The sequence below is a fragment of the Anarrhichthys ocellatus genome, unplaced genomic scaffold (genome assembly GCF_004355925.1).
Source record: "Anarrhichthys ocellatus isolate YVR2014 unplaced genomic scaffold, GSC_Weel_1.0 scaffold173, whole genome shotgun sequence".
NCBI classification, from domain to species: Eukaryota; Metazoa; Chordata; class Actinopteri; order Perciformes; family Anarhichadidae; genus Anarrhichthys; species Anarrhichthys ocellatus.
The window spans coordinates 177404-198641 of record NW_022280203.1 but is presented as its reverse complement, the minus strand read 5'-3'; the positions used below and the strand labels follow the sequence as shown (position 1 = coordinate 198641).

General features: G+C 41.4%; 1 protein-coding gene across 1 annotated transcript; it reads right to left on the bottom strand.

The window, feature by feature from the left end:
• Positions 1-4803: 4803 nt before the first annotated feature.
• On the bottom strand, positions 4804-13396 carry LOC116400467 (adenosine receptor A1-like). The gene is made up of 2 exons (XM_031878318.1): positions 12941-13396; positions 4804-12669 (listed from the first exon to the last, which is right to left on the bottom strand). Exons 1-2 carry the CDS (start codon positions 13345-13347, stop codon positions 12021-12023), a joined length of 1056 nt encoding a protein of 351 aa, XP_031734178.1. The 5' UTR covers positions 13348-13396; the 3' UTR covers positions 4804-12020.
• Between the last annotated feature and the right edge of the window lie 7842 nt (positions 13397-21238).

The window sequence follows — 21238 nt, the reverse complement described above, 5'->3', positions numbered from 1 at the left end:
CCTCTGAGAATGAGCAGTTGTTTCTTATCGTTTTCACATCTTACAATAGGTCACGTGATCTTCACACCCTTCTGATTGTGTGGATAGCTGTGTGAAGGGTCAGTGGGTTTGTGAAGTACAGACAACAGTCGTCTAAAACTTTGTAGTCCAGAAGCAACCAGAGAGGAAAGTTCAAATTATGTTTGCTGTTGCATGATTTCTGTTTGTACAGTCCTGTCATTATTTAACTTTTGGGCACACTGGGGGGGGGGGGGGGGTTTGGGACATGTGTGTTGACAAGTATTATTTCAAACAGATCTCCTCCGGCCTGCTCTTGGTGGTGCACAGCGCTCAGAGATCTGTGTCCTCCATGTGATACCTGCACAGAGAGGCTTTACAGTAAAGTGAGAGGGAGAGCTTACCCTTGTAACATGAGAATAACACTAGGGAGGCTTGAATACAATGTGAAACCATGGGGTTGCGTTAACACAAACCTACTTTTGTGCAAGTTCTACGGTTGAGTGCATTATTCTTTTCAGTAAATGTTGCAAGGAAAAACATGGCGAAAGAAATAAAACGCACTTTTGGAGTGCCATTAAAGTGTCTCGAAGGGAGCAGCATGGTAGGTCAGATGATATTCCCTGAGCCACACATGAACAGCAAAGCAGCCAGAACCTTGTGCGAACTGTAACACAAGCAGCGCTGAGCCTCGTGAGAGCCTGACACGCATTCTGAAACGGAGGACAAAGTATCCAGGAAATAGTGCTGTAGCTTGCATTTCCTATTCTCTGGGCGTCTGTGATGGAGACCAGCAAGCGGATACCTAACAGACCAACAGATGCCCCAACGGCTGAGCTGGCACGAGGTGGCATTACCCTGAGAGGAGAGAGTAAAAGTCCTGGGAGCGGTCACTGCTCCAAGTCCCAGAGAGAGAGAGAGAGAGAGAGAGAGAGAGAGAGAGAGAGAGAAAGAGGGTGACAGGAGAGGGAGTACAAAGAGCCAGCACTCCCAGCCAATAGAGGCTGACCCAAATCCTTGCAGCTGAAACTTTTACAAGCTCGGTGTTCGTGAGCAGGAAGAGAAAGACAGAGTAAAGATTTGTTTGCAGCTCCTCTCCTTTCTTCTCTCCTTCGAGCTGCCTGAGATGTCAGCACAACGATTCCTGCTTGGGTTTTTTTTTTTTTGTTGCACTTAATACTGACAACTTAGAACATGTCCTGAAAAGAAGACGGCACGGGGAGGGAAAGGATTTAAAGTATATGCATGGACATAATTGCTTTTTTTCTTTTTTTAAAGAAAAGAGGAGTTAGTGACGTCACACAGGAAGCTGTCTTGGATATTGCCTGAGGAAAGATACCAATGAGTGTCTGTGGCATGGAAACATTTGAACATTTCAGTGTTGCGCTCTATTCAGGACTCGCACATTGGATTATTTGAGTGTTTTTCCTGTGTTTCTTAGTGATGGCCCACGCTAAACATCGTCTTTGGATTTGCTTTTTGCCCAGAGACCCTTTCCCTCCCCTTTCTTTTCACTTCAGAGCTCCATGACACAGTTTGCTACTTGAGGATGCACATCCCACACCACTCGTTTGGTCTGCTGTGTTGACAGCAAACACTGGTTTCCTTTCACTGCAACAGTCAAAATTAAATCACAACCTCAGTGGGGTTTTTGTTCTTCTCTATGGAAAGAACAGCAACACAGGCAGGTGCCGAAACAACTAAAGACGTCCGGAGTGACTACCGAAAATGGGAACTATGAGGCATGTACCACCTGGGAACGATGCCAAGTGCTGACAAAAGGCTTTACTGCACGATTCTGAGAGAAGCCTTTAACTAATTTGCTCTGAAATGCTTCGGGAATATCTGGCACCGAGTTGTTTGGCCAACCCTTGGATAAATCTGTCAAAGTAAGTACTCACTTCTGATTTCTTTACCCTTTCCTGGGCTCATCATCCCCCCCCCCCCAGCTCTTAATCCTACTATCAAGTGAGATGTCTATTTGATGACACACAATCTACAGCTCGTGTGACTGGTTAAGCGGCGAGCTGACTCTGTCAACTTCAGAACTCGAGTGTGTACTTTCAAACACCATCCCCGGCAGATTTGGTATTCTTAGTGGGACGGCGTGAGCACAGTTGTGTGACTTTGTGATTTCTTTTCCTGCCTCCCTTTCTCCTCGCCGTCTCTCTCTCTCTCTCTCTCTCTCCCTCTTGGCAGTGGGGTGAAAGTGGGCAGGGAGAGAGGAGGGCATGGCCTACAAACGGCTCTCAAGCCCCAGCCCCTGTTCAAGTGGGGCTGCTCGCTGGTAGAACTACTCAGCCTGCAGGAAGAAAGAGAGGGATGTGGAAAGGCATTCTTGTCTCCTTTTCTGATCCGCCTTTTTTTTTTTTTCGCCTCCACCATGGCCTAATTCTCTGCGGGTGAACACTAGCCTGACCTGTACAAAAAAACCCCCTCACCTCCAGGTATTTCTAATGTTTGATTCTGCTTCTGTTTGGGCCTTGATGTTCCTCTTTGTGCTGAAGTCTCCCTTTATGCATTTCTTTTGCACTTTTACACCCTCCACACTGTCTGCTTTGCTCGCACCGAACACGATGCCTAAATCTCCACCGTTTGTTGGATCGACACACGCCGAGATTTAGTTTTTGAAATGATGTCGTTTCTTGGGTTGAATGCATTAAGAAATAATGACCAAAGCTTGTATATAGTTACCGTAATGAGCAGTCTGTTTACATAGCTCGGAACGACTAAACACATGCCCTGAATAAAAAGACATTTTAGTGGTTGTGTAACTGCCTCTTAAAAGTACTAGTAAAAAGCAACATGTAAGTAGAATTTACTGCAAGTCGGAGCCTAAAGACACTCGATCAAACAAATTCCCCCCCCCCCATCAAAAGTGATAATTACCTCTAAGTTTCAAAACAGGAAAATGTCGGAGATAAAAGGCATTTCGCCCTTTTAATCAAACATTTTGTGTTCCGTCTTTCATAGTTGCAACGAAGGTGCGAGAAAATCTGCACCAGAGGCACCACAAAATAACCTTCAGCTGTATTGTGGCTGTTGTTCGCCCGTTATTTGACCACAAAATGTTAAAAAAAAAGTATCCGACATAGGTGGAATAAGCATCTTGAACAATATGTGCTTTCATATGTGCTAGCATACAGGCAAACTGTAGCATTTTCTAACGTGTTCTCGAATGCTGCGGTTCGATGGACCTGTTCACAAACCAGTCTGAACCGGATCCCACTGTTGCGAGCATTGTTCCATACATGCTAGCGTCGTGAGATTGCAGGGTCTCGGTTTTAGATCCAGCCTCATCGGTTTGTGTTGCAAACGCAAGAAGCACGAAAGCTATAAAAACATGGTACGTTTACAAAAATAATGTGTTTTTTTGTCTTTACAGATTACTCTCCTTTATGAACCAGACTTATTGCGAACTGACTGTTTGAACTGTGTGAACATTTTGGCACATGCTCCTCGGTGTGCAGCTGTGTGAGGTTTTGTTTGCATACTGTAATCTGTCGTGATAACGACAGTCGTACATAAAGGGTGAATGAAGAAAAGAGGCGGGGAGGGCTCAGCGATGATGGGCAGCAAGAGAGAAAATGAACTTATTCCCCTCCCTCGGCTCTCCTCAGATGAACTTGCTTGATGACATGTTGTTTGGAAAGCCATATCCTCCGCTATTTGCGTTTCTCTTCTGTGGTTACCAGGATCAAAGTCTGCCTTTTTTTGGTTGTTGCCTTTGGCAGGTCATACTGGATACACACACTCGGCTCTTCCTGTTTGATAGCAAACATCTCTTGGGCTATAAACAGCATTTGATCGGATTCTTTAGACTACGGACGTTTTACATAAACTACCACTGTAGAACTGTTCTGGTTTTGAGCAACAAGCCACGACACATCCATCTTGAGATTAACATCTGGAAGGTCCAGATGTTCAACCAGTGTCCTTGCATTTGTTTTAATGTGTGGAATATTGGATTGGCAGGTTTCCCCCGTCACGAGACAGAGCCACGTACGACAACTGAATTTCCCTCTCACTCTCCTGAGATCGTCTAAACATTCAGCCGCTCGCTGTATAGACATCAAGCTGCTAACTTTGAATACAACAAACCGCTTCTTTTTTTTTCACCCTGGTCTCTTGAGACAGTCATTGTGTGAATAGTAAAGATCCATCTGTGGCACTTGAGTGGTAAACACAGCAGCATATGGATGTGACACACACGCCCAGAGACAGTTTCCACAGCTCGAAACAACATACACACCACGAATAAAACACCAAAGTACATACCTCAAAAATACACAGTGGCATTGCCCTTCTGATACTTTGTACTTTGATCAGAATATAATGAAGTTATAAAGATAGTTTCAATAATAAACTGTTATATTAATAGCAATTTAGATAAAAAATAGTGTACTGTGACAGACACAGTACAGTACAGCGGCGCCAACCATTTAGAAAGTATTTTTGTCAAGCTGCATCACACTTAAATAAATGAAAAGGGTATTTCTAATGCCCACCACCTTTGGTTTGCACATTGCCCTTTATTCAATGAGCATGAGGTAGAAGTGGCAGTAGTACACACACATATATATATACATACATATATATATATATATATATATATACATATATATACATATATATATATATATATATATACATATATATATATATATGTATATATATGTCATCGTAGAAGTGGCATGGTACCTCAAGACTAAAATCAAAGTCCAGCCACATGCCAGTTCTACAGACTCATTCTCTTGTGCCCACTGAGGTTTGACCTGAGGCCCCAAAGCCAACATCAGTCCCTCTAATGACATCCTGACTAAATATAAGGGGCTATTTTCTTTCTAATTGGGACCAGATATTAAATAGTGCAGTGGTTCCCAGCCCGGGGTCTGGACCCCCAAAAGGGTCGTAAGATTAGAATCTTAGAGAAACAGAAGGTAGAGCGTCTTTAGCTTCTGTACTGCCGTGTAACCGTGTACAGTTACAAGAGGGATTTAAATCAAACGTCCTGCCTCCGGGTTGGACCGCTAAAAAGTGGACGAGCTTCAAATGTAGTGCGATACGGAGCTACAGAGGTCTGTATGTGTATTGATGGATGAATGTCATGATATTATTGGTTTAAACTGGTTGGTACTAATTTACGTTCACACGCGTCTTACTTTGTTTCTCAGGAATAAAAGATGTGCGTGTACTTTTGTAAGAAAATATATAGTACTATAGTTCAGTTATTTTATGCTCCATTGAAACTACAGCTGTGGTGGTATCGATTAGCGTGGCCAAAATAATTCACAATAACGATATTATCGTGATATCTATCGAAAATGTAAAAACAAACAAACAATGGCATCAGTTAAATTTCGCTTTAACTTTGTATGTTGTGCATTTTGTCCCATTTCCAGCAAATGGATTATACTCAAAATAATAATATAATATATACTCAAAAGTGTGAGGAGGTGGAGAGAGAGAGAGTCTGTAATCATAACTGTACAAAAAGAACAATTACACTAACGGACAGTGAAAAGGCCACCATAGCGACTGATGAACAAAAACATCCACAAAGCCTAACATCTGCCACCATTACATCGTCGTTAAGTCATTAAGGGATGGATTATTTACATAGTATTAACATATTTAAATTAATAAATATCACTGTTATAGTCAATAAGGGTATATTGCCACACCCCTTATTGAAAGTATAATTAATTTGTAAATGATGTTCTGAATAAGGACGTCGGCCTGCTAGCCAGCGGTAAACTCCTGCTGACCTGAGTGTATTGAACAGGCTGCATCACAGATGAAGAGATTCAAGTGAAACCTCGGGCTCGTACAAAACATAACCAGTTACCCAACATATGGACAAAGTGTGCTTTGGGAACAAAGGACCTTTCTCAAGATGTGCGAACACCTAGCTCACGTTGCACTGAGCATGTGGCGGCAGGCTATGCCACCATACCTTATTGTGTGGTATCATAGCCGCTTTCTGACATGGCATCCTCTCATTGCTCGGCTGCCAACACTCTCCTCCCCCCTCGGTGGTGGGTTCTGCAATGCTGCATCCACGGCATCACCCCCTTTTTTTTTGTCTCATTGAGAATCAGCTTGGCACGCAGACAATGCCCATTTCTTGGCACCAAATATTGGAGAGAGCCGCTCAAGAGAACCAACCTCAGTCTTTTTCCCTCACAGTCGTTACTCCGCCGATCATCATGGACCGACGCCAACTTGTGATGGGTATATATTTTTTTTGTGCCTTCATCTACTAAATTCGCAGTTTAACAACATGGATATCTTTGATAAGTCCAACCTTCGCCATTAAGACGAGTTGCCCTCGGCTCTGAAGCAGCGGTGAACGACCGTGTTGACTGTTCTGAGTGAGTCTTACATGAACGTCACGGATTGATAACATTACTCCTTTGTTATACTCTGCAACAGAGCAGCCATTTTCTTATCATCAGCAGCTTACGGATATAGCGAGAAAGTCAAACCATCACTTCCGGGTGTTAAAAAAAAGAAAAGCGTTTGCTTTAGTTCTACCAACCCACCCACCGGATCATAACGGAGATACTGATTGGTGTTTACCTCTAGGACAGTTTTTGGTAAAATGCACAATCACGAACAGGATATTTGGAAACAATCAAGGTAAGAACGGACGCTTGAATCAGACGGACTGCTGATAATTTAATGAAACAATGCAAAACCTACTTGTGTGTATTTATTTTTAGCGGTTTAATTACTTAACACGGATAAGCAGGTATCAATCCACTAAACTAAATTTAGTTTGAAGTCCACACAACTTCTTTTTGTACAAAGAGTTGAATCCACTCCCGCTTCACTCCATCCCCTCTGCGTTGGCCAGCCAGTTAGAGTAGTTTGATACCATTTACCGTCTAATTAATTCAACATCTCAATTAAGGCCTCCCACTCTCTGATGCCCTTGTGCCTTTTTCATTCTGCCCAAATGAGCATGCCCTGGCACCGCAGGCCGCACAGCCGGCCAAAACATTTCAATCACTGTCGGCATTAATTAGGCCAAAGAGGAATTCAGAATGTTAACGAACTGCCCAGCCGCTTTTCAGCCACCGTGGTGGTTCACATGCTAATTTATGCAAAGCGGCCCAGCCTTTGCATGGGTCGACCATCGTCGTCTACCATAACAGTGTCTGGGGCCAAAATGAGGCTCTGTCGGGGCCCAGACAGCTCTGCCCAGCTTGTGTCCCAGACTAGCTGGCACGGCACACTTTTTTTTTTTTTCAATGGACTTGAAGTGGCTTTCACACTGAGCTAAAAGGGCAATAATCTGAAGTCAAACCTGCAGCAACAACCACCTCTCTGAAATAAATGATGAAGACGCAATTCCTTCAGCCACTCGTAGCATTATTTGGAGGTCAACAAACAAGTCTATTTTATGGATTGGGATTGGAAGGAGGAGGCAGAAGTTAACAGGTTGCACCACAGATGTTGGGTTCGGGTGCCAAACGACTCCCTAAAATGGCCGAGGTACTGCCATTTTCCATCTTTCTCCCTTCGCTCTCTGGTTGTTGAGACAGAAGGGACTAAACTAGGGGGGGCGGTGCTTAAACCAAGCAACTTTTTCAGTCTGTTGGGAAGTTTAAGAGTGAAATAGGTACTAGTTCCTGGCACAGCTGTCCTTCTTTATGAGCCAGTTTCCATGAAACTAAGCTCTCTGCGGTGACAAATAGTATTTCCTCGTCAATGTCATTGAGAAAGCAGCATTGTGTGCAGTGTATCCGTCACCTGTAGTTCTTCAACACCGGCCAGATATATTCACACAGACCAGTGTAAGTGATCAGATACTGAAGAACACTTACATTAACACGGTAGCACAGTCAGGCTGGTGAGAGTCTGCTTAACCAAACCTTGATTTTACAACTCAGGCTACGATGTGGTGAGTCTGGAGAGGAAATTGCTCCTAGAAGGTAATTCCTGATAAAACTGTTACCAGACTACCTGATTTCATGGTGGGGTGGGTCTTCTGAATAATGTTGTTTACCAGTGTACGTGTGCATGCTAGTATTATCAAAGCAATTCCAGTAGCTTTCTACAAAATGTCACAGGAAATTCTTTGAAAGTCTACTTTCTGTGAAGTGCTGCTACTACATATAATCTAAGATGATACCATGCTTCACATCTTGGCCCAGACACAACAAAAAAAAAATGTTCAACTGTTGTTTGCCCCAAGTGGAATAAAACCTCACCTAATCGCTCTCTATTTGTGTCTCACAGTTGGACCGACAAGCTTCCACTGCTCCCTGCAAAAGCGTCTGTCCTTAAGGCTGAGGTAGTAGATTGAATAGTTGTGGGGTCCCTGTCCTCCCTCTGAGATAACTATACAGTCTACTGTCTTTCCTAAGGAGACAGGTTGATCTGCTGTGGAGAGGTGCTCTGGATGCACTCGGGAGGCTCCGGGAACAGAGGAACTCACCAACACATGGAGTAAAGTAGATTAAGAGAGAACCCGATCCCTCCTTTTTGAATAGTTTTTAGTCTGCAGTAACTATCTGGTTATTGGTTATTATATGTCATTGCTGTTGTTGTTGTTAGGTTGTTGTAGTCATTTTTCTTCAGAAACCAATAAAAAGCATGCTTATTAAAAAAAATAAAATAAGCAATGATCCGTGCCTCACGTCTGAGGAGAAGACTGTGGACACAACGACTTTACGAGACAATGATGGACTGGTCTCTTCTAAGATGTACTGAAGTTAGCACATATTGAGTCATTTATTGGTGCCTGAAGTTGAGCCTAGCAAGGTGAGGTAGTAGGTTGTATAGTTTGTGGGATGGAGTGAATCCTACTCAGGGGTTAACTATACAGCCAATTACCTTCCTTGAGAGGTACAATGAGTGCTTGGAATGAAGCTCACTCACATTGGACGAGTGGCGTTGGAGCCACTCTGATGCCATCTTGTGGCCAAAGACTACCATCACTCTGGAAATTGGAGAAATAAAAATCACTCTGGAAGTTTTGGGAACTGTGTATCTGTGACAATTTTCACAAGACATCCTTGTGATGAAAGAAGCTCCGAGCTGGTAGAGTTAGGAGAAACCCTGAAATTTAAGAGCTGTGTCAGTCTTAACTGCAGGACTAAAGTTTTGTCTGAGAGAAGTTTGAGGCAGTCCATAGGACAAAGACCTACAGTCATTAATGTGCTGCTGGTAATGTGCCTCATTACAAAAGTGTTTTGCGAAAACAGAATCAGAATTAAGTTTGAATGCATATTTAAAGATGGTATTTGATGGTGGTAATTTGATAAGGATATAATTTGATGCAACAACACACGGGATGACTGTGCACAACTCTATGCTACTTGGACAAGTATCAAACTTCCAACAGGCCATACCAGTTTACTGCTTTACCTATTTATTGTTGGGTATTTTATTCCATTTTATTTTTGTAATATTTTATTTATCAGTTCTAAATTGTTATAATCTTGGTTCAAGCATGTAAAGCACTGTATAACTTTGTTTTTAAAAAGTTCTGCATAAATAAAGAGATATGGAGATGGGGATTCTAACTTTATGAAACTTTATGATTGTAACTGTATGAAAATCAATAAAACTGTATGTAACCTTCACAAATGTGGGAGTAGCATTTTATTAAGTATTACATTTGAATTTCTTATTAACTGGACAGCAAGAGATACCGGTCAAGGCAGTTTGGAATTATGACTGAGGTTATAAAAGGATATAAAATTAATCACTCTATAAACCAAGTGTGTAAAAAGTTAGCAAAAGAAGTCAGATTAAAGGATTAATATTAGATTGATATCAGTTTACTTTCTGTTAGATAGCTGTGTCAAACACACGCAGAAATGGAAAAGGAAGTTGTGGTGTAAGATCTTCCAAATAATATACTGTTATTGAGCTAAATTATGCAAACAGAGTTTGAATGTGCACAGAAATTCATTTTTACATATGATGGCTGATAATAGTGGCTTGTACATAAACTACATAAAACTATTTATGGCAGGAAAGTAAATGCTCATTTAAAGACTGTATTCATCAACAATAAACAAGTTTAATTTGACTTCAGATTCATGACATGCTGCATGTAGCCTACAGAAGAAAATAAAGTGGTATATACAATAGATTCTGAGGCTGCTTTATTTGGTCTGGCTCAACTGATCCCTGAAGCGTTTACCCCCTTGGTGCGGTTTGCACAACTCGGACTCCAGCTTGGACCAAACAAACGCTCTCTGGGCCGCGTCAAAGAGGTGGTCTCGGACCGCTATCAAATGAACTCTGGAGCAGTTCATTTCTGGTGTGAAAACCACTCCAACCAATCACAGGAAGCATACCATTTATATGTAATTTTATTGTAAAAGAAATGTTTGCTTTCTTGTTTTGGTGAGTGTTTAACTAGTAGCCTATTTGCACATTTGTTCCCACTGAATTTCATACATTTACTGTTTATCAGACCACAAATAAGAAAATATTTAGCTAGCTAGCGCACCTCATTGTCCCTCCGCATCACTCCCCACAGCTAGGAAGCAGCAGGGAGGGACGGACGGACTGTTTTGAGACAGCAGCCAGCAGCTCGCTGTTTGGCTCATTCTCTGTAACTGGTGTAGCATGAAAGCAGAACTAGACTTTTGGGTGTGAATCCTCCCTCAAAGTGAGAAAATGAAAAAAGGGCTAACTAGCACACAACTAACTATAAACCTGTAAAGATCTCACAATAAATCGAATTAACATACAGTCCACTACCTACAGAAACAATGTGGGACATCAACAGAATTTCTGAAATAAGAACTTAAGACAAACAAACGTCAGCATAATTAAATAAATAATGAGTCAAAGAAAAAGTTGTATTCATCTTTGAATTAAAAAAAAAATAGATTTCAGGTTAGATTTTATTGTTCAATTTAATAGACCTGCATGATTATCTCAAAGACTTACTCTTGAGACTTACTCTTAAGAATGCTTGTTAAAAATACATCAGTAGCTCAGTATTTCATTATGTATTGCCGATATTGAAAACCATGATCATCTGTACAATGCAAATGCCATCCGACAGCTCTGCAATAAATGGCAAATGGTCTTGTACTTGTATAGCAAGTCCATTTCTAGTCTTTCGACCACTCAAAGCGCTTTAACACTACATGTCCCTCACCCATACACACCCATTCATACATGCTACCATGCAAGGTGCCACCTGCCCATCAGAACAAACCAACCATTCACACAACAATGGCACAGCCTTCGGGAGCAATTTGGGGTTAAGTGTCTTGCCCAAGGACACATCGACAAGGATCGGGGATCGCACCGCCGGTCTTCTGATTGAGGGACGACCCGCTCTACCTTCTGAGCCAGTCGCCCCACCTAAACGCTACCTTTGTGAAAGAGAGATTAGTTAACTCAACTCTTAATCATCTTTGTGGTTGTATTTTGTGGTGTTGTGTTAGACTGCAATGTTTTGAAATGGGTTTTCCTCTACTTCCTTTTCCACAGGAGAACGAAATATTAACAGATGTCTGCCGTGCAGCTCACAGCTGTTCTGACCTATACAAGATTGTACTTGGGTTTGAAGTGTACACGCAGCACAACGAATGTTAGCTAAGTGACAATCATGTTTAAATTGACCTCTAGTGTCGAGGTTGTTTTCTATTTTTAGTGAAGGTGATTTCCAACAGTGTTCTTTCTGTTGAAAAGGACATGAAGAACTGAAACAGAAAAAAACAACAGTGATATAAAACTAAACCAAAGCTTTAAAGACAAGTGGAAGTTGCTCCATTACTCTGCAAGACAGCTTTTTCACAACAGTCACACATGCATGCTCACCCTCATTCCTGAGCCAAAGATAACAATAATGATAGCCAGATAACAGAACTTTCAGCTGTGCTTACTGTATGAACACACAGAACATCATCCTCATCAATACACTTCACATACTGTAACTGCCTTCATAAACTTTCACACAATGTTAATATGTTTAAATGTTTCATTGTGCACGAGAGTTAATCAAACCTGCTCCTGAAACAAACAAACAAGGAAAACTTCCTTCACTCATTTTTGGCCACGCTCTTCACGTTGCTGTTGTCTGTCGTCTGGCTTGTCTGAGTTCCTTGGTTTTCTTCTCCCCATGCGATAAACTCCCTCCAGAGCTTCAGGTACGCCGTCTTGATCTTTTGTATTTTGAACGCGTACACGACTGGGTTTACAGCCGAGTTAGCGTGAGAAAGCAGGATGCCAACATAGAAAGCTTTGTCTGGTACATCTTTCAGCTCACCAAAGTAAACGATGCAGTTCATAATGTGGAGAGGGAGCCAGGACAGCGCAAACAGAGCCAAGACCAGAGACAGAGACCCGGCCAGCTGCCTCTCTTTCTTCAGGTCGTTCTGAGACTGTTTTTGGGGACCGTTGCCTGGTTTCTCTCGAAGGTTTCCTCGTATGATGCAAAAAATGTAGCCGTACAACACAGTCATCACCAACAGCGGTGTGAGGGTGCAGAGAAAGAAGTTGAAGTAAACCAGGTATGACATGGGGATCACAGCTGTAAACTGGCAGACAATAGTAGAGTTGACTGACTTCTTGGACAAGGTTTCGTGGTTGTACCATCCGAACATGGGAGCAAAACTCAGCGGTATTGCAACAAGCCAACACGCTGCTACCACAAGCCGAGAATGTCTCTGTGTTACTGTCCTTTTGTACCTAAAAAGAAAAACACTAAATTATTGATATAACCAATTCTTTAAAAAAATGCACGGTGCAATTACAAACTAATTTATATAAAACCGTCATGAAGTCATTGTTGCAATGTACAGTAAATCAGTGCCTTTATAGTGTAGGCCATGCAAGAAAAAGGTCAGAAATTAAGATTAAGATAACACGGATGAAAATATAAACCTTGTGATTCAAAGCCATACTTAGTAGCACTATTTCACGTTTCTCTGCACAATAAACAATCCAGAAAAAGTCTCACCTGAGCGGGACATACACCCGGAGGAAGCGGTCCACTGCAATAGCCGTGAGACACAAAACTGAGACGTGGGTCAACAGGACGACCACGCAGTTGATGAAGAGACAGCCGTGGAACGAAGTCGTCACTTGTCCGTTCCCCATCACAGCCAGCGGTATGGCCACACAGCCAACCATGAAGTCGGCCACAGCCAGACAGACAATGAGGCAGAAGGTGGGCTGTTGAAGGCTTTTACTGGTCCACAGCGCCAAAACAACCAGAACATTACCAAGACAGCAGCTGACAGCGACGAGCACCTCCAACAACGTGTAGATCACTGCTCCCACATACATTGTGCTTCCTCTCTGGTGGATGTTTGATAGTGAATGGTGCTCAGTGAGTCTGAGCCTGAATGTGCTGCGCTGTGACATTTATCATTCATCTCGGTATTGTGAAACCATTGAGGAAGTCCTTGGTCATCCTGTTTTGTTTTTTTCTTTTCAAGTTGTGATGACACTCCAAGATACTTTGTCTGCAAGCTATGCGTCTGGATTTTTTGTGCAGGCTTGTGTAATTATACTTGTTTGTCATTATATATGGCTGCCTGATATAGAATCATATTTTGTTGCATTACAACCAGGAATTAAAATAGATTTTTTTTTGGGGGGGGGGGGATTTTATGTGATGGAACTACAAGAAAATTATCAAAAGGAAAAAATTAAATTCCAAGAAATAAAAAACTGAAAAGTGGTGTGTGCAAATGCCTTTGCTATGAAGCCCCTAAATAAGATCTGGTGCCTCAGATCTCCAGTGGTCACATAATCGGTTAAATGAAGTCCACCTGTGTGCAATTTAGCTGTCGCCAAAAAGCATTTTGGAGATGTCAAACATGTCTTATTTTTTTTTAAATCAATGTCTTTTTTTTCTGCCCACTCCTCCATAAAGCCCACGGCTAACAGTGGTCCTATATACAGAACTCTAATCTCCCCTGTGGAGCTTTGCAGCTCATTCAGGGTTGTCTTTGGTCTCTGATTAATGTCCTGCTTGCCTGCTCTGTGAGTATTTGGTCCTCTCTTGGCAGGTTTGTTGTGATGCCATACTCTTTCCATTTTGTAATATTAGTTTTAATGGTGCTTTTTGAGATTATGTGACACATAGCTTGCATACATGTGGACTTTATTAACAATTTATATAACTTCTGATTTTGTAGCACCAGATCTTATTTAGGGGCTTCACACCAAAGGGAGATGAAACTACCACTCTGAAGCTCGATTAACCACAATCACATCCTGAAAACATCAAGGTCCACACAAAGTACTTTCTTACAGGGGCAGCAGTACAGCTATGAGACCAACTGTGCTGCATTGCAGTCATCTGTCATGCTGCTTTGCCCCTCAGTTACAGTTAGATATAGCAGATAGCATCATATCTTGTATATCAACATGACATTTAGTCAGTTTTCTTATAAGCACCGGATACAGTCTCTGAGAAATAGCTGTTGCTTCTGTCACCCTGATCCTATCTCATGTAGTGTCTTTGTGCTGTTGGTTGCAGTGTGCAGTGTGGTGGTACACGCATCATCTAATTACTCTCACTATGAATATTTTTAATTACATTTAGTAGTTTATCTCTTTTTTTGCCTGCTTTTCCTTCTTTTCTTTTCTATATTGTAAGAATGAGGATTTAGGGAAGACAGACATTTAAAAAAAAATATATATATATATATATAAATGTCATAGTGCAGTCTCTTTATAGTATCGGACCGATCAGGTGATGACAAAAGGTTGTTTACAACTTGCACGTTTAACGTTTACTGGCATGTTATGATTTTGTGATGTAATTGCCCCTGTTGACTGCTGGTAGGCCTAAACTCTGCTGGCATAAATTACATTTAGGCCTATCGGCTACACCGCGTTATGCCTATTCAACAAGGGGTTTAGCCACCATGCCAATACTAGTGAGAACAAAAGTTGAGAGTTAAGAATAATGTGGCCATTACCAAAATCATACAATCAAAATTGCAAACCCTCCAGAGATAATAAACTGCCCAAGTTACTGAGTGAGACAATTACTGCAGCAAACGATGTGTATGAAGTGCATTTCATCCGTTCAGCTCGACAAAATGGAACCACAATTGTTATTTTCACAAACACAGACACAGTTTATTCTAAATCTTCTGACCCGCTTTTAGCTTGAACTTGAGTTTTTCGCGGCGGGAAAGGCGTGCAGCTAACGCTAGCATCTTGTCTGTTTTAGCATCACGTTAGACATTGGTGGGAGTTAACGTTAGCTACAACTTAGCAACAGAGCATTCCGTTAAAAGAGTGTTTTCCAAGTACTTGTAAGAGATGAATGCTTGTCAGACACAGACACTGTATAGAGTCTGGACTGTATACTGTTGAAGTATTACAGAACAATATATGGAGCGTGTTACTGGGAAAAGTCCCCTCTCCCTTCTTGGACCACATTAATTTAGGTTAAACAGTTGAGTACCCAAATAGCAGTCAACACCGGGGCGGATCCGCCCTCAGGTCGGTAGATCCGCTGTACTGTCGGACTCAGTTCGGCCATGCACACAGGATACGGGCCGCCCACGGATCGCGCTACGTCAAACAGCGGACTCGCTGCGGACACCAGCCCTTTTACCCTGTTCAAATACTGCAGGCAGGTAACAGGCAGCCTACCATTAGGACCCACGCAACAGGGGGCTCACAATACAATGGGGTGGGACGGTCACCTGGGCTTTCCCTCCTGAACTCAAACAAACCTGAGAGAGCAGCTGATCCGCCTCGAGGCCAGCCTTTGTTTGGTGACTGATTTGGTAGGCTCTCTTTCTTTCCTTTTTTAAATATGTTTAAAAGCATGATTTTAAAAATGTGTTATCTGCTAGAGGGGACGGTGGCCAGTCTAGAAAGGTAGATAATTACTTTTACATTGCATGATCAAAAGTTTGTGTAGAGGTTCCTTTTTTAAACAAAGACACTAGAGGAGCCAACCACTGTTTTTCCCATGCTTATTAGATTTAGTGTGTTTTGTTTTTAAACAATTCAATTGACTGGGCCATTTTCTGTTTAATTTATTGTGGGGCTGCTGTGCCGAAGGGGGAGAATTTTTTAACCTAATTCTAATGTTCTTTTTTTAACAGCTGCTGAAGTTCATATATGAGCTTACTGGAGAACATTAAACACCAGCAAGACCAATTAATCAATCACGAGAGTAAACTATCTCACCAACAAGCTACACACAACTGGCCAAGAAGTCGAAGTGACAGACTGACCCAGTGCAGTTTCCATTGAACTCAATGGAGGAAGTGGAACATTTTCAGGACCGCCTTAAAGATCCTCCAACTCTCAGCTGAAGAAGAGTGGTGAGTTTTTTTGTTTTCTTAAGCAGCTGCTGAAAGGACAGTTTTTTGTTTTTTTTTAATAGAGGATCTTGTTGTTACTTGCAGAGCCCACTGTTGGATATAAATGCACATGGGATTTTACACATGCATTTATGTTCTCCAGCGTAACTGTAGATTTTAAATCTTGAATAAATTCAACATTTTATTATTAATAGAGTATTCACACTTGTATAGAGCAATCTAGATGTTGGTCAGCTTGATTTAAGATATTCCTGTAGTTTTGAGTAAGGGATCCGCTTCATGAACGGGCCAAATGAGCCGCTTTATGAACGGGTCCATATCGGCTCTGGAACGGATACGCGTCAAAGATCCAGACCAGATCCTGGGCACCGTCCAGCTGTGCAAGTGGACTCCGATCCGGACCCTTTTTGCAGATCTGTTCCGGAGCCTATGATACCTCCAGGGCGGATCTGGACCGGAGTCAGTTTGCTATCTGGGTATGGAGCCTATTTTTTACATTCAAAAAAATGTAAACTCCAGCCAGCTCAAGTAAAACCAAACATCAACAATATAGTTAATTAATTAGCCAACAGAGAATGTTTACTGACACAATCCTTAAAACTCCTTAATAACGTTAAATCAAAACTGACTCACCAATTTACAGAGAGACAGCGAGATCCTTCTTGTGGCACTGGCACCTCTGTGGCACTGTCTGTTTTATTGCCATTGAGATATAGAAAGTTTGACTCTGGAATATTCAAAAAATTCCTAATCCCTCTGACTGCTGGCGGCAACCTCTGGCACTCTCTGGCACCCTCTGGCACTCTCTGGCACCCTGCGGCACTCTCTGGCACTCTCTGGCACCCTGTGGCACTCTCTGGCACCCCGCGGCACCACCTGGCACCCTCTGGCAGCTTGTGGCACCTACTGACATACATATATAAGCAGAGGAAGAGTGAAGATATTTTCAGACATGTATTTTTGGATTGGACATTTTATGGGTTTTAATTTTTTATTTGTTATATGTATACTTTTAAATGATAATAAAACGGAAGATTTATTTTCATTATTTTAGCCGATTGTTGTAAATGACTATAAAAGTAATAATTTGGAAAGAATGTATTATGTTCCCTTTTGTTGCAAAACCAGCAAAATCATACTTAAATAAAATGAATGAGAAACAAAAAAGTACAACGTACTTACTCTAAGGATGCATACAGAGAACGGGTGGCTCCGGTGACTCAACTAAAATCATAAAACTGATTTACGGAAGCTGACCTGTCGTAACAACAATGTGTGTTCTCAGGAAATGTCTCAGGAAATGTGGCTCCGCCCCCTCAGCTCCGCAGCTTCTTGACGGGTGCCGAACTAGTACCGCTCGCCTGCCACAGTTGACGCTTGCCGCTGAAGTGCCACAGAGAGTGCCACAGTAGCCTACATATTTAATGATGTATTCATCTGCTAATTAATTTCTTGGTTAAGCAATTGATTATTTGGTTTGTAGAGATTAAGAAAAGTTGTGAGAAAGAAAATCCATTTCCATCTGAGGTGTCCTGACAGAAACAATGAAAACAATGGAGCATATGCAGGAAACAGTTTTGCATTGTGTAAATCTTCATCTTTTGCCTATCATTTGCCATGTCTTATTTCATCAGAATGTCCGTCCACCTGTCCATTAAAGCCGAGCTATTTCCAGCACACAGGCTGACCGATGATGCTGAAAGACTTTGAAGAGACCAAACCAGAGCTAAAAAAACAGTTTATTTTAGTTTGTTATGGAGTCATCCTGTCCCCAAATAGTCAAAAGTCATTTAGAATAAACTTGCAACAGCACTGTTTAAACATAAATGAAAAAAAACACACACACACAGGTAACATAAAAGTGACTTTCCACGGTTACCCTCACTTCATGCAGTTCCTGTCTGACATCATGTGACCAAATACAAGTTGCACCTCCAATCAGCTTATTAATTTGAACACTTATATCCTTCTGGAGGTTGATCGATTAATATCGACACAAAGGGAGACAAAGTAGCAGTGGACTCATTATGTCAGAGTGAAATTAATTCTGCGGTAAACTGGGATGCTCTGTGAGGATGTTGAGAATTATTTTGTTAATTGGAACCGGTAATAGAAGTCATGTAATCCCCGTGGCACAATGCGCCAGCGGATCCCTGCGAGGCCATAATCGAATGCATTACATCTGTTTGTAGATAATGTTGTGTGGTGCTACTAAAGGGAGTCTTCTGTCGAGGAATATCAGTGGGAGAAATGATGATGGTAATCTATGATGGCATATGTCTAATGCAGGGGTAGGCATGCGGTAGTTTTACCAATGGTGCTAAGAGCGCTAGATGCATTCTCATCCACATGGCAAATTACCTCTTTCACATTGGCAGTGTGCGCGGTCTGTTATTAACATTAGTTTGATTGATTTGTTTCCCCAGCCGCATTCTACGAAGACGCGCCCTGCTCTGCCTCTAAATGACTTCTTTGCAGAATTTTTTGTTCGGTTTATTGCCGATGAACAGGATTGTTGGAAGCTTGTTAGGGTTCATGATTTCAACCCAGATGTGAATGTTTTTATAAGCTGTCACATATAATAACAATGTCCTGATTATGGGAGGAAAATGTTTTTTCTTAGAAATATTGCTCTGCAAGTTGTCTATATTGGTGGAATAAATTTGGTTTGGTGTCATAATTAAACTCAATGCTAACCTTAATGATGACATGGCACAGTGATTAAGAGAAACTATTGAACTACTAAAATGGCACTTTATATCAAAAAGGTAAATGTCTTTTCTTTCATTTTACAGGTCAAAATAACCCTTATATTGTGTGGCATATTGAAACCATACAAGTGTGTGTTAACATGTTTCTATCTGTAGCAACATCAAAGGGTTGTGCCGATAATTGAGCATCAATAATTTCTCAGTAATGTTACATTCATTGTTAATATGTAACCACAGGACTACAAAAGAGACCTTTTACATTACTGGATTGATCCGAGAGGGGAAGAAAACGAGCAAACTGCGACGAAGAATAGGCTGCAATAACAATAGAAGTGCAAAAAATGCAGTGTATAGTTTTCGAGTGCTGAACCAATAAGTTTGATGCAGCAGTACTTTTTGACATATATAGCCATTGCGTCTTCAGATTAGAAGTGATAATGCATGCCGCTGATGCTAATGAGTGCAGAGCCCTAATACAACTGATTCAGTGTCAGCTCATGAACCCTCTAATGCTTGGACCAGAGCCAGAGATCATATGTCCTAAAACAACATCCTGAGTCATCGCTATCTTTATAAAAAAAAACGTCAGACTGTATCAGACGGAGTAGATTTACTGGCAGACATTGAATTTGCTTCCCTGAGCGACTGAAGACCATCTCATTGGTTGCCTTCTCAGTGATGCTTGCTGCCAAACTCTTTTCATTCTCCCACAGTTAATTAGATTACATTTTTATTTAAGTAATCAAACATTTGGATCAAATTCCTACCTGCAGTTTACTCTGCAGTGTCCAAGTTAGAGAACGGTTGGAGAGAGAAAAATGCATTATTGAAATGAAATGCTGTCACTGTGACTCTAAAACATTTATTAAAGAAGCACCAATTAAATGTGTCGATTAAAACATCATAACTGCTCGTACATGACGAAAGCATTAAAGGTTTTTGCAGCAGATGTTACTGCACGGAAATATGAATTTGCTAATGTTAGATGTAATAAATTATTGATTGAACCGTAATCGCTATATTAACTCCAATTTACCCATGTGTCTCTCTTATTGATGTTGCACGATTAAAGTGGAACATGAGTGCACTTTAGGTCGTCAGTTGTACTAAAGAAGATAAAATCCAACAATAATTGACGTGAGAAAGAGCAAAGAAACATTCATAGTGTGATGAAACACACAGATTACTTCATTTTAAAGCAGTGGTTTGACATTGTTTCTTGACAAGAGTTAGATTAGAGGATTAATACCGCTGTCATATATGTCCATCAAATACAAGGCTACCCAGCAACTGCTTAGCGTAGCTTAGCATAAGCAGGGGGACACAGCTAGCCTGGCTCTGTCCACAGGTGACAAAATCAGTCAGTAAGTCTCGTAAAACTTACATTCCCATTCAACGAAACTGCATTGTGAATTACATTTTGAGGGAAATGTGTTTTGGCGTGCATTACCTTTGCTTTTGAGTTATCACAAGTAAGTTTGAAATGAGTCAGCCTATAAGGAGGAGGTCAAGGTGGTGGATGGGTAAAAAACACAAGTCTTTCACCGAGGAGACTGCTGCATAAGAGCCCATATGTTTGTGGATCTTCACGTTGTGTTGCCTAATCATAACCAAGTTCTTTTGTTGTGTTTTTGTTTTGTTTCAATTTTCTTTTTACTAAACCTAACAATTTTCAATTTCCATGTCAACCACGTGTTTTAAAATGTTTTCTAACCCTAACCCATAATCCCGGGAGGTTTCCCTCTAAGCAAAATGAAATGCAGTTTAGTTGTGTGGGGACGTCAGGTCGTAGGGGTACGTCCCCATTACAAACAAACATTTTATTAATGGATCTCTTAAGTTTGGTTCATGACAAATTGTGACAAGGACGAGCAGGACATTTTAGTTGAAAATTAAACTGGTCAGTGCAGTCAGTTTTACAAACTGAACTTTCATCTACTAACTTGCATGCTGACACCAACAAATATGCAATAAGATAAAATGTAGCTTTAGTGCACATCGATCTTCAGGTGAGAGCTTTTTATTATCAACACCCGTTTTAAAATGCATCCTGTCATTTATTACGTAGAGACCACAGCATGCTCTCAGAAACTACACACACATACAAATGCTTAATGTGAGCAAAGCTATTGCTGCAGAGTACTGCAGAAAGCAGAGTCCCTCCCCTCGATTTTATGAAGCATTTTTTACGACTAGTGAGAGAGAGAGAGAGAGAGAGAGAGAGAGAGAGAGAGAGAGAGAGAG

Bases quoted from the DNA above. Each gene is read 5' to 3' on its own strand.
- LOC116400467 (XM_031878318.1), bottom strand. From the start codon at position 13,347: ATGTCACAGCGCAGCACATTCAGGCTCAGACTCACTGAGCACCATTCA. The intron at 12,670-12,940 runs GTGAGACTTTTT...TTTTCTTTTTAG, and splicing joins CGGGTGTATGTCCCGCTCAG to GTACAAAAGGACAGTAACAC.